General features: G+C 27.8%; 2 protein-coding genes across 2 annotated transcripts in view; both read left to right on the top strand.

Annotated features, from left to right (window-relative positions):
• Nucleotides 1–2,328: 2,328 nt before the first annotated feature.
• On the top strand, nt 2,329–4,700 carry LOC127280899 (39S ribosomal protein L1, mitochondrial). The gene is made up of 8 exons (XM_051304217.1): nt 2,329–2,477; nt 2,707–2,893; nt 2,997–3,204; nt 3,316–3,495; nt 3,574–3,688; nt 3,837–3,955; nt 4,237–4,334; nt 4,452–4,700. Exons 1-8 carry the CDS (start codon nt 2,462–2,464, stop codon nt 4,600–4,602), a joined length of 1,074 nt encoding a protein of 357 aa, XP_051160174.1. The 5' UTR covers nt 2,329–2,461; the 3' UTR covers nt 4,603–4,700.
• Nucleotides 4,701–5,477: 777 nt separating this feature from the next.
• LOC127278013 (cadherin-99C) overlaps nt 5,478–14,911 on the top strand; it is a 67,305-nt gene continuing 57,871 nt past the window's right edge. The window contains exon 1 of the mRNA XM_051299509.1: nt 5,478–6,281. Coding sequence (XP_051155466.1) covers nt 6,279–6,281 — 3 coding nt within the window. The 5' untranslated portion in view covers nt 5,478–6,278. The remainder of the gene's footprint in view (nt 6,282–14,911) is intronic.

Here is a 14,911-nt window from a genome sequence, read left to right as displayed (position 1 = left end):
ATGAGTAAAGAAAACTTAGTTACAAATTTTCATTCTTTGTTCGAAATTGACAAAATATCTTTCTTTCTTTCTTTTGTTTAAATGGCCTCTGGTTCCAAAGATGGAACAAATAGCCAATACCAACAAAGTATATACGTATTTTAATCGTTTTTTTTACAGATTCTTGTACTTTGTGGTGTGGAAGCTGAAGGGGTTAAGATCAAATTTGACTATATGTGGAATTGAAAGGATGCTCAAAACCGATCATGTCAGATCGGGTAAAACTTTCTTTGTCTCTGGTGGTGAAATGATGTGAACTTCAGAACTGTCTCCGAAGATGTTTTATCCAGGAAGCTAGAAGTTTTTGGTGAGTATAAGTGTTTTGTTTTTCGTCTTTTATTGTTGTTCAATTATCAGACATGGAAAAAGTTTTTTATTTTGAAACTGAACATACAGAAAATTAGTTCGAAAATACCAATATTTTTTCTAAATTGTCGAATTTAATGAATACTAATTATTCTTTTTTTTGTATTTTTATAGCTCTTGATGACTATAGAGAGTTGAGCAAAAAAAGATTTGTCAAAATTGACTGCCTGTGAAATAAAAATCAGAAAGTGATGAAACTAAAAGGGGACTTAAGTGAACAGACTTCGAAGATGATTTCACCAGGAGACGAGACATTTTTGATGTGACATTTTGCCAATTGTCGAATTTGGTGTTCACGTAGATGATATACTGCTATTATTTTTTTTCGGTAAGTACTTTTAATTTTTTATTTTATTAAAATATGGAAAATATTGATTTTAATATAATTTATTAAAAGTATTTTTTTCTATTTGCAGGCGTTCTTTCCATGAGGGGGAGGTGTTTGTTGCGGAGCAGCTCCTGGAGGAGATCGGGCATTGCTGAGCGCGGTTCAATGTATGTTAATTAATGTTTTCATAAATTTTAGTATTTGAAAATATTTTATTTTACACATAACCTATAATAAATTATTACAATTTCTTTGAAATTTTTCAGTCAGTTGGTCCTGTAGCTGAGAGAAGATTTGTCTGCTGTTTAAAGCTGTCATCGTATTTTAGCCATGAGACGCGAAAATGCAAAACAGTAAGTATTTTAATATAAATAATTAAATCATAAATGTTTTTTAGACAATAACATACTCCTTGTGCAATAATTAATTGTCAGCATCTAAAAATATTTAATGGTATAATTTGATTTTTTAATAAATAATAATTATTTTTCAGATCATTCCCAAAGAACATCCTGAAGAACAAGAAGGATGTGGAGGAAGAAAAGTGGTCCCTGCATGCAACTTTTTTTATAATATTTTTTTTTGCGATACTCCCGACCTTTAGCAGAAGTGCGATGAAGAGAGGGATCTTCGGGAGTGGCCTGAAACGCTCGTGTAGCGGCGATGTCACTATTGCCCCGACGTGGGATTCGCCGATCGGTGAGTCAATTTTTATTTAACAATATAGTGACACCGTTGACAAAATGTAGTATTTATATATATTGTTATTATTACACGTATATAGAAATAAATACGATGTATATAATAAAATATATATATAATATTTCTGCAGTATTTTTTAATACTATATGAGACTATTAATATTTTTGTTGATGTTTTTATTGTTGCACGTGGGTTGTATGTGTGTTGGTGTGGTAACAAAGTATAGGATTTTTTAAAAATATAGCTAGGTAGGAACAGCTTTATAGGAGTGAGTTTTTTACGCTTTAAATATAGCTACAGGTAGGGAAATCGGTTTTTTTTTTTGGAATGTGTTGTATATTTCTTTTGCATGAATTTTAACTTCTTGTGCCACTATATTGTTCTCTTGTAAATTTGAATAAGCGATATTATTCGCTGATTCAAATTCACATGATTTATTAACTATTTTTTATATACTTTAATGTAATTTGCCAATTCTTATCAAACTGATATTGTATTGTACAAATTAATTTCTATGTATATGTCCAATTTGATTCTATTTTTCAGTTGACTCATCGTGGTAAGAATTTTAATTAAAATTACTCTTATAATTATAAAATTAATATTTTTTGTAAATTCTTCATTTCTTACAGGTTGTATATTTTCTAAAATTTAATATCATTTTTAACTGCGATATTTTTTTTGTACAATGTTACCTATAATCAATTTTTTGACATTTATTTAGTCCCCACAGAAAATTTATTAGCATTTATAATTAAATTAAAAATAATTTAAACTTGCGGGTATGAAATAACTCAGAATGTTAATTTTTTTAACATTTTGCTCGGTCATTACGAAAAAAAATTGTTTAAGAAAATTTAAGCAAATTATTTGCTAAGTGTAATACGTGTAACGCGTTACAGTGTTCAACTGTAACGCCCGCCAGTTGCCTCGGTGGCCGTTTGTGAAAACAGTGTTTGCTTCAAAAAGTGAATCATTCCCACCACGAGAATTTATAAACTTGTGTTTACATCACGACAGTTCATCATGGTGTTTTTAGAAGGTAATGTTTCCTTTTTTTATTTAATAATTATGCTTCTAAAATCTTGATTAAGGTAATAAATTTCTTAAAATAATCCTTTGATAATATATAACTCGTCGCAATCATTCTTTGAGTCTAAATTTTGCATGACATCTTATGTATAACCTCAAAATTATTAAATACTGTGTACATGTTTGATTTAAAAAAATTTTCAAATATTTGTATAATTACATGTAATTTTTGTTTTTAGGCCGATTTTTAAGTTCATTATTTTCATTGTCTAAAGTGACCATAGAACCCAGTATTTATAGTGGATCTTTTCTACAAACTCGAAATTATGCTCTGAGAAAGGGAACAAGAGAAAAAAAATTAAAGCAAAAATTAAGAAACATAACTGCTAAAAGATCAAGGGAATTAAAACAGCCAAAAAAGAAAACGTAAGTGTTCCTATTTTTATATTATAAATTGTAATATACATGCGAATTATTTTGACTATTAGAACAATGTTGTAAATAATATAATTTAAATTTTATTTTATAGATTAAAAGGAGATGTTCCAGACGCGATAAGATTTTCTTTGGTGGATACTCATCGAATGTCTCCTGACAATGTATGGTTACAAAAATACTATAGTCCAAAAGTATATACCTTCGAAGAAGCTGTACAATGTCATCGTGAAGTTTTTCATCCCACTATTTATGATATTTCTGATGCAAAATTAACAGCTGCTTTTGAAGTGAACATGAAGGTAGTGATACTTTTCTAAAATTGCAATAATAAGATAAATCTGTAAAGACGTAGGTACTTTATAAATTAATAATACTTTCAAGATTAATTTTAATGATGTATTTTTTTACAGGGACCAAGTAAATCTAAAATGCTAAATACGTTTCACAGTTTGGTTTCTATCCCTCACAAGTTTCACTCAGATGGGCAAAAATCAATTATGGTAATTGCAGGCACACCAGAATTACAGGATATAGCTAAAAATGCAGGTGCACAACATGTAGCTGGACCTGAAATTATTCGATTAATTAAGGTATTTAATTTTTTTATTAATATATTTATATATTTCAATTTTCTTTAAAAACACTTATTAACAGATTATTTTATTTAGATTGGAGAAATGAGTGTTTCTGATTATGATCACATAATTGCTCATCCCCAAATACTGCCACAATTATTGACCATTAAGGGTATTTTAAAGAATAAATTTCCATCGTTAAAACAAGGTATCTATTAAGTGGAAAATTTAAGAAGTAAATTTATTACTGCTTTATTAAAATTAATTTAATTTGTCAATAGAACAATATTTATTAATATAATTAATAATTATATTTATTTAATTGGATTTTAATTTTTATACACTTAATATTTCAGGAACACTAGGAGCTGATCTTGATGCTACTATTTATAAACATTTGCATGGTGTTAGGTACACTTGTATAGCAAATTCGAATTATCCGGATTATGGTTATTGCGAAGTTCCTTTTGGAACGGTGAGTCCAACAAGAAATAATTACTTATATTTCTTTAATATTCTTTAGAATAAGAAAAAAAAAATACATTTTAAAAATATATAAATGTGCCTCTTAAATTCGCAATACGTTTTAATGAAATAATTTTTTTAATAATTAATCAATTATTCTTTCATACGTGAAACAATATTTTGTAATAAAATTTAACTTTAAAGAAATGATAGAAAAATTATTTCATTTGACGTTTGGAGACATTTTAGTCTTCAATTTGAATACATTATTATAATCAGTATAATTAATAGGTTGAAATGACTACACCACAATTGAAAGAGAATTTTAAAACCTTATTGGATGATCTACTAACTCGAAAACCAAAAATACCTGAACCCATGATTTTGAGGTAAATATTTTAAAAATTTATATTCATTTAAAATATGTATACCTTTAATCTCCCACTTGGAAAGATTTTTCAAACAATTTTTGAATAGAAATTTAATATATTTTTTTCCTTTTTTAGAATTTGTATTAAATGTTCGCCAAGTACCGAAGCCTTTAAATTAGATCTTAAAGAATTTATAAAAGAAGAAGTAAAAGAAAAGTATAGTTATGATGATGATGATGAAGATGATGATGATGATCATGATAAAGTAACTCGAGCCGAAATTTAGGTAATATGAGAAGTTACCTGACAAGCAAATATAAGAATTTTTTAATTCATGTTGTTTACTTATTAGTTTTAATAAAATTTATTAGCAAAACTCCAAAATTTGGTGTTTGTTAAAATTTTTTAAAATATTGTTATATATTTATGATGTTAATTGAAGTTGATTTATGTTATTAATTTATAATTTAAATTATTAATTTATATATACGATTAATTTGATTCAAAAGTAAAAATATTATGGTTTAAAAGTTATTATTTCGATTGATAGTGGTAGAGCAAAAAATTCGTTCGATTTATGAATAGGAGAAAAAAGCAATTTCATGTTGCTCTCATAATTTCTGTTTGTCCTGGATATTTTCTTGAGCTAAATTTTAATTTTAGTGTTTTGTTGATTATTTGTATTCGTAAAAAAATCTTTGTTAGGGATATTGATTGTTATAATTTGGAACAAAATTTATAAATTCTAATATTTTATTATTTTTTGTTTCTTCTTGCTAATTTTCGATTTTTTCTTCTAATTATCTTAATTTTCTTCAATTAAAATTGTGGTTTTTTTCTGTTGTTATTCTGTCTTTTCTTATCTTTGTTTTCTTTAAATTAAACAGGGGTTTGTTTCTTTTTACTGTCTTCATTTTTTTTTTAATTTAGAAATTGAACTTTGATTGAAATTAGTTAAATAATGTTTCTTCTTTCTTTATCTTCCATACAAATTTTTCAGTTTAAAAATTTTTTTCCCCTTGTAATTTTAATTATTTCTTTTTTCTAATTGATTTTTTAATTGAAAATTAAACTATTTGGAAGAAGTAAATGAAATATAAATTGTAACTTGTGTATTTATATAATTCATCTGAGTTGTAATTCTTATAAAGGGAAGTGGTGCATCTTTTTTTGTATAATTGAACTCGTGAGTAAAAAGGAGTGTAGAGTGACCTTTTCAGGTATCGCCCAACACTGCACTTTTCTGCAGTGGGTTTACCTGTTGTAACCCCACCCCTTGCTTTAGATCCGAGGCTCGCCACTGTGTGTGAGAAGTGAATCAAGAAGACAGAATAAGCAACAACATATAATAAGGCGAATCGTGGCGGTGAAGGAAAAGTTTCGAGAACGGGGAACGGTGAGCGGACTTTGTGTGTATGTGGAGAGGGGAATTGGCCACCTACCTGCCGGTCGTGAGCTCAGTTTGTGTTCGCCAGGTTGAAAATCCGTCGTCGTTTTCCTCTCGGGGTTCGCTCTTCTCTTCATTCCTTACATTCCGGATTCTTCAGGAACATCTGTATCGATAATAAGATAAAACTTCGCGCGCATAACGATCAAAAGAGAAAAAAAAAAGAGAGAGAGAGAGAGACCGGTTCGTGTTTAGTATCATTTTGCCGACACACGATTCTTATGGTTATCACGTGGATTTTGTGACAAGAAGGAAAAATTTTATTTTTTTTATTTCGGGTTATGTTTAATTTAATATCGTGTGGGCGCTCGCGCCAGAATATTCGCGATTAACGTGTGAAGCGCAAGTGCAAAAATTTAAAATAACGTGCTTTTGTTTTTACTACTTAGAAAAGAATTATTATTGTTTGTGTGTGACCTTTAGTTTTATTGTATTAAATAAAAAAAAATTTAAGTGGTTTTCATTTGGATATGTTGGAAAGGGAGAATTTGCGATTTTAGAACGTGTCATAAAAAATGGTGAGTCGACATAATATTTGTGTTTATGAAATTCACTTAATTTTTTTACCAATATTTTTCGCTGACTGGTATTTTTAATGTGTTTGGTAAATTATTAAATTAGTATGTAATATATTGGAATTTAACACTTTATTTTTGTAATTTCGAAACAATTTCAAATTCAGCAAAATTTATTATTAAATAATTAATATTGTTTTTGGCACATTAAGAAGTGATTCTGAATAATTTTTTTGATGATTCAAATCTATTCTGTGTAGGTCAGCAATAATAATCTTGATCAGAAAACCATTAATGATTTCTTGTTTTTACTTTTGTAATTTCTATCTTCTGTAGAATCTGATTTGTAAGCCTTACAGACTCTATACCGATTTGAGATGATCGGTGTTATTAAGCGACTATATCATTCATCGACTGCCACGAGGCGGGTATCCTCGTGGTTTCAGACGTCCACACGCAAATTGTATGTGAGCTCGTAAATCGTAATTTCATATATTGCCGATTTCGAAAACCACAACATAAATTCATATAAGTCGTTTGTGATTTTTTTTAATATTCTATTTTTTCTGTAGATATAATAACCAAGTGTTATAATTTTCTCTTCTCCAATCTTGCTAAATAGCAGGGTTCAATTTAAATATTTTTAGTACAAAATTCGCTATAAAGAATTGATATTGAATTTTAATTATTAATAGTAAAATTAATTTTTTGATGAAATATTTTTTTAAAAAAATATTAATAAGAGAATTATACTTTTCGTTAAGAAATAAATTGTCAGCTTTTTTAAACTGATATTTGATAATTCTCCCCAAGATATCATTTGAACTTTCTGCGAATTGGTTTCGAAATTATGAATTTTCTTTTAATTGTACGCAAGTAACAAGTAAGCATTAATATTTTGCTGACAACGAATGATATTTGAATATTAATACTCGTGTAAAGTACTTTAATAATTAAATATAATTCGAAAAAATTGTATGTTTGCATATATATAAAAGAAAGACTACATATATGTTTCTACATTTTTATTATTCTTTAACTTTTTTACACATACAATTTTTTTACTTGATTAAAAATTATTATTTTATTTTTCGCCTTGAAATTCTTATTTCTCTTTTTAAAGATGCTTAAAATAAAATTATCATTGAGAAAAATATTCGAATTTCATTAGTACGGAAAACATCAAAGAATACATAAATTTGAAGTCTACAAATTACCTATAAAAAAAAATTTTTTATATACTTTTTTTTATGTAATTTACAAGCAAAGAATTATTTTTATGTGTTTTTCGACAATCGAGTAATCTATTGATGCGTAAAGATTAAACCTCTATATATATGTGTTAGGTATATGAGAATATGGAAATCACATTTCTACTTCTGAAAGTCACGTTCATCTTCGCGGTCCACCACTGATAGTTTATTTATTTTTCTTCCAGAGAACTCTTATGATGTTCTCTTTTTTTTGAGATTTTAATGACGGGACAGGAACGATGAACTGCGAAACTGCGGTATAGTCTCGATTCTATACGCACACACTATATACCCATAGATATTATTATCTTCGGCTCTTTAGCTTCTTTTTCTCATATATTTATGAATATACATGTTTGAGAATGAACTTCTCCAAGTATGAAATTGATATTGACATAACGGTCTATTTGTACATTTATGGTGAATAATTTAATCATTCGAAATTTTCAATCTGATCTTTCGAGCAATAAGTAAACATATTAATTTCTTTTTTTTCGCCGCAATTTTATGTATGGGGATTAAGAGTTTTAAATCCTGATATAATATCATCAGTTATTTATTTCTTCAGTTCTTCGGTTTTAATGTTATATTTATTGTTATTAAAATCAAGGTTTTTGAACAATAAAATGTGGGTTTAAGAAAACATTATTTGTGATGTTTATAGGACTTTTTAAACGCGCGTTAATAAAAACCTAGATTTTGTTGTTATTTGACGTGTATTGTGTAACTTTAGGTGTGCTCAATGCAGTTCAAGACGAAGGTATAAGGTCAAAATCGTCTTTGTATAGGTTTTGCAAGAACTGTTTTTTACGTTCTACGACCTGCTGCTTACTCTCTTTTGTTCCCTACGGGTCTCAAAACATCTTACCTGTTTCTATTATTGCTCTTTCGAGTTAGTATACACCTTAATCTTTTTGAAACAGATGAAGCAGCTGCCCACATGACCCAGCTGTTCTTCATTCGATTCTACAAAAATACATATATACGAGAAATCTTCAAGATTTATAAAATCTTTTCCCTTTTTTACGAGAACTAACCGCATATAAATATAGCACCAATTTTTTTTTAGCGATAATAGGTTTTAAATCTTATAATATCTTCATCAATTTCTTTATAAAGAAACGTTATTTTAAATTCAGAAAGTTGTTGTAATATTTTGCAAGCGTTTAAAATGAACAATTAACTTCCTTGCAAATTTGTTTTTAAACACTGGTTCACATAATAATTAATTATTTCCGCGTCAGAACAGTAAAAATTTTATTTACTCTAAATTTAGTATATAGAACATTTTAATAAACATAGCTAATTATTAATTTATTATGTAATAATTTTAATACTAAAAAGTAATTAATTTTTAAATATCTGAAAAGTAATTAATTATTAATAATAATTAGTTTACTTTTTACTTGGTAAAGTGATTTCTAAAAATTCTTGACTCGCGAAATGAATCATTTCCGTAAATATAAATGAGCAAAATTCCAGGATGTTTATATATATATTAAAATCTTAGTTGATGTTTTCTGTATTTTAATATGTTAGCCAGTGTTTAAATTATAAGTTGAAAAGTGAGCTCGGAAAAAGACGGACCTAATAAAAGTAACTTTCATTGTGGATCACCTCGATTTTAACCTTGATTTACTTTATAAGGATAAGGATCTTATTGTCACTTCAAAGTAAAAGGCTTGTTAATTTGTATTATTAGTTACAAATATTATTGTTATAAGGAAAAAACAAATATAATAAATATAATTAAATTTTTTCCGATATAGAAATTAATAATTTAAAAAAATATTTGCCTCTATTAGAGTATAATGAACTCATAGTCAGGAGAAATGTAAAAAAAAATTCTTAATGTTTGCCATTTCGCAATGAAATAATAATCTTATTCTTGAAAATCGAGTCTTCGAATTCGCGTCCAATTTCAACGTTCACCTGAGTCGTTTTACCGGTGGATTTGCCAAGCAAGGCGATTTGCCTTCGGCAGAATGATGACAGCATGCTTGCACATATAAGACGACATAACTGTATGAATATGTTTCATTTACATATATGCATTTATTTTGTATGCATGTATATATAGTGAGAATGTAACGGAATTTGTCTCCTCTTTGGTTGACTGCGAAAATAGAAGTTAAAAGAAAAAAAAAAAAATTACTATATACATGTTGCTCTTATACAAAAAAGTTGAAAGGTCGCGCCGAGACTAATTCACTTTATATTTTTATGCTCAAACTACAACCAATTATAACTCAAATGCTTCCTCTTAACTTCTTGACATCTTCTTTTTAAAATATATTACATTGCATTCAGAAATATTTCTTACATATTCTCATCATATATGAGAAGGCATTATATTATTATTTAATATAATTTTTTATATCCGTTAAAAAGAACTTTGCAAGGAAATTATATTTTATAATTTATACTGAAACTTTACATTGTTTAAAATTTTAAAAATTAAACATTAAATTTATTGTGTTGAAATTTAATTTTTACATTTTATTTAAATTTTGACGAAATAGACGGAAATGTTTTTTTTTTTAATAAGATCTTTGAAGTTTTTAAGTCGTCATTTAAATCGTCATAACATTTATTATAAAAATTTTCGGTCATCAAACATGTTAAGTTGTATATGCGAGTCTTTAAAATTATACAAGTTGCATTTAATTGAGATAAGACTCTTTAACTATTATAAATTATTTATGTGCTAGCTCCATTTATGATATGTATTTCGATAAATTTTATGACATTCTCAAAAGTACTATTTACATAAACCTATAGAAGTTTTATATATACCGCACTTTCATATTATATATTAAATTCCTCATTTCAATATTAAAAGATTGTGAGTGATCCACCAAATTCTTATCCAAATTTTAATCTTTTAATTTTTTTCATATTTATTAAATTTTTAATCATATTTCCCAATTTATAATAACTTATTTTTTATATTCGAAAATAAAAATTATGCATAAAATTGAAAAGTAAACTTTATATCCTATTTTAAGAAATAGAAAAAAAGGTGAAGGTAAAATAATACTTTCTTATATATGATGAGAATGTATATTTAAAATTTTATTTTTCATATTTTGAACAATTTAATTCGTAAATTAATTAAATTATTATATTATTATTAAATAATTATTAATTAACAATTAATTTTTTAACTTTTCATAGAAAAGGTGTAAAAAAATTGGTTTTAAAAATTTTGCAAAGAAGCAACTGGGATTTTTGGGTAATGTGTAGGATATTTGCAAACTCAATATATAATGTTGATTGAAAAAGGCTCGGAATAAATGTACTGTTATATGAATCGAAGTTGGAGTAAACCAAGATGTGATACGTCTACACAGGAAGTAGGCCACCGACCGTTACATCGGTGCCCAAGGCTCTGAAACTTACCTCTCTTCAGCCTCAATTTGTTTTGGGTCCCAAATTAATCATTTCTTTTTCACTTTTAAGACTTTTCGTATATAACTTCTCTCCTCTCTTCTTTAACTTTTATTTTTTATATTTTTTATATCGCTCAAGCGTAAAAAAAATTCTTAGAAACTCAAATAGTTTACAATAAAAATTAAAGAATTGGAAACATTATAAAATATTTTTTTTACTTTCTTGCTTGCAATAAAGAAACAAAAATAGTGTTCGCGTATTATAGATGAGCATTTGCAATTTAGCATATATTCAATATATTTCTGTGCTATGAATTTTAATGTACGTCCTGAATAAATCACGCGCGTTTATTGGTCTGATGAAAGCATCATTAGCTTCTATATAATTAGTAAAGCATATTCAAGTAATTATATTCTTGGTTTACATTACAGTCTGCATTATTAATTACATTTAAAATTATTTCAATTTGTCAACATACATATATATTTATATACTGTGAGGTTATGTTTATCGTTCATCGATCACTTGTCTTTTATAAAAGGCATGTTTTAATTCGCAATATTATAATTTCCATATTTTTGAATAATTTCTGGTATCTGTGGATATTAGGTTTTTATATTTAAATATTGGTTTCTCCTTTTTTTTGTGCAATCCACAATTTATTTTTGAATTAACTCTCATATTCAATATTTGCATTTTGGTGTTGATCTCTTAATCCTGGAATATGTAAACATATTTACTTGACGTTACGATGTTAATGAGTCAATTGAAAAGTTTACTTTATCAAATTATATTGATTCTGTTTTCTTTGATTAGAGAATCAATTTTTTTGTATATTTTTTATTTGGAAACAATAAAAAGTTATAATAGAAGCAAAATCAAGTAGGAAATAGAAGGGGTCGAAGATTATTGTTTTCCATTGAGCTTCCGACTTATATATGCAAATATTTACAACCTTTGAAACAAATTGAAAAGAGCTCTACAAGAATTACAAGAGCAAAAAAGGAAGATGAATCTTTTACTATATGGTTATACAACATTTCATAGATCTTGACCGTTAATCGATGACACGAATCGTGACCCCAACAAGTGCGTCTCGTGCCGAGAATGAAGGTCATACTCACTCCCGACCTCATAATTTTCATTCTTCGTATAACAAATTTCACAAAAATCAAATCATAAATCTCATTTCATGCAAATTGAATTTTCATCTTCTTTATCTTGCTGAATTTTTAATATATTAATTTATCAATCTAAACATTTATTTTTTTTATAATAATTTTGGAGTGAAAAGGCCTAATACGGTTTTGCAATTAATTTTTCTTTTTTGAACATTTTGAAGGAACAAAATTGTTATTTTGAAGCTATGAACAAACTTTTCATCATAATATATTGTTGATAGGTTAAGAGTCTGACCTTTATGTTGGGGACCACATATATAGTAATTCCGCACGAGTGGATTAAGGGTCAAATGTGAAAGTCCATTTTCCGAACTAAACATTAGAGAGTTATATAGGTACACCTCCGTGCAATGCGGAACCAAAACCCACCCAGGATCGGGATGTTTGTTCCGCAGAAGCACCTAGTAGGTAGGAATATACAGAAGGTTTAAGGTATAATGTGTGTGTGTGTGTATATATTGCACATGGTCGAGTAGCTCTATAGGAAGATTTCTAGTTCTCTGGACGCGTCGACACGGAAAACGTGACGATATCGCTGAATTACGTAGAAATTCTACACACAACGAGGGGATAGAAAAAAAAAAATGTTCTGCGACTCTCAAGAGTCCACTCCTTTTAGCCGCTTTTGCACCGACCACTCACTTCGCTGAACGGTATCACGATCTAACGTCCCTCCATTGTATACACTTTTGCCATTCTTTCTTCATTTTTATCCCATTTTTCTATAATTATAAAATAATTTCTGAAAAATGGATAGAATTTTATTATAAAAAATAGTTTATTTTTCCCGTTAGTTGAAAAAAAAAAAATTAGATGATTTGTTTTAAAAAATATTTTTGTCGATTAAACTTTGTAATTATCTTGACTTTTGTTTAGAAGGAGATTGAAGCTTAAATCTATGAGATTAGAAATACATTAGCTATATCTTTGATCACACCGTTTAAACTTGAAGAAGCTATAAATAACTAAGGTCCTTAAAGAGAACTTTGCGACTATGTGTGTGGTGAAGCTATTCTCTCGCACAATCAGAGATTCTTTAACAGTTGCTTAACAATCTAACGATCTAACTTATTCAGATTAGAGTTTTTATTATTTTCTTATCACCTACTCTGTTGTCCTTTATATTTTCCTGTATGTGATCCTCAGGATTCTAATAGACATTAGTTTTATGTAGGAATTTATTTTATCTAGAGTCAATTAGATAAAATAGTCAATCTTTGATAAATGACTAATAAAAAGAAATAAAGATTGTCAGGTTTTCATTTTATATACTATATATAATTGATAGGCATTTAGTTGATCGAGCGATAAATGATGTAATGTAATAAAAAAGAAATTACATAACTTTCTTTACTATCAGCCAAAAAAATATCTATTTACTAGGATAATTTAATTTGGAAATTAATTTCTAAATTAAAAAAAAAATTCTTTTTTTAAATAAATAATTTTCGAGAGGAAAAATGTGTGAAAGTGAAAAATTTATTTTTGTCTCTGCGTAAATTTTATTTAACACTAAATGGACAGTAAGTCTGAATTTAGGAAATGGTCCATGAAAGTCAAGAATTGGGTGATTTAAAATGAATACCTTTTGTGTGTGAAAGGTATACAAACCGAAACTCGTAAACTTAGGACGATATATATTTTCACGGTGGTTGAGTATATTTTTCTTTAAAGTCACTCAACTAAAGCGCATTTTAATGCAATAGAGAAAACTGAATAACTATTTATAAAAAAGAAAAAAACCGAAAGTTTTTCGCAACTTTTCTCTTTATTTCATGGCGAATCTCTTTTCTATCCTAAAATCTTATTTTTCTTCTTTGGTAAACTAATTTTATTTCTCAAATATAATTTTAATTATGAGTTCTGCAGAATGTGGGCGTGGGAAAAACAATTTTTTTCAAATTAGACTTCGACTATTTTCTAAATTACAAAAAAGAAACTATCATTAAATAAGAAATGGAGAAAAAAAAATTGTTTAAATCATATGGTTCTGTTTTTTCTCGCACGTTTGTAAAAAAAAAGAAGTTCTAGTCTCTCTGGTGACTTTATGCACCTGGCTACCTGCAAGACATATAACCTGCTTCAAACTCCAGGAAGACGGTCGATGACATGACAGTAGTACTACCGCTTACAGAAACCTGGAAATGTTAGATGTGATCCTGAAAAAGATTCTCCCTCTCTTTCTTTCTCTCGCCAATATAGTAAAAGAAAGATGGAATATATACTCTGTATTGTCGTGCCAGAAGTATAGAGAAAAGATACGGTAGCAAAACCCCAGAAGCAAAGCGCGTGATGAAAATGCGAATCGCGTGCGTTCACTCGTAAATGTCGCATTGCATGCGATTCATGATTTTGAGGTGAAAATAAACGGAAAGTAAAATGGGAATGCACAATGAAAAGAATGGCTATTGAAAATGGTATTGCGTGATTAGAGAAAACAACTTCTTCTTTCATTTCAACACTTTTTGTGTGTGTTTATATGTTGTGAGAAAAGACTTATATATATATATTTCAAGGAGGCTTTCAATTTTGATTTATCTTTGACTGTATATGGGTGATTCTCCAGAAACGGGTCACTTTTGAATAAGGAATTTTTTTTTCAAAATTATTTAAAAATACATGTTTATTGCATCCTTTTTATTAATTATGATTGGAACAAGTGATTCTAATAAATATTTGAGCTTAAAAACCGTTTTTAATGTAATTTTAACGATAAATATGTATTGTAGTACTTTCAGCGCAATAGCGTAGCAAGGGCGCCGGGGCCCCAGGCACCATTGTTTTTGCGCAGACATGTAATTAAATT

The sequence above is a fragment of the Leptopilina boulardi genome, unplaced genomic scaffold (assembly GCF_019393585.1).
Source record: "Leptopilina boulardi isolate dan_hultmark-lab unplaced genomic scaffold, ZJU_Lbou_2.1 LbouV2_112, whole genome shotgun sequence".
Lineage (NCBI taxonomy): Eukaryota > Metazoa > Arthropoda > Insecta > Hymenoptera > Figitidae > Leptopilina > Leptopilina boulardi.
Note: the sequence above shows the minus strand (reverse complement) of the source record. Positions and strands in the feature narration are given on the sequence as shown.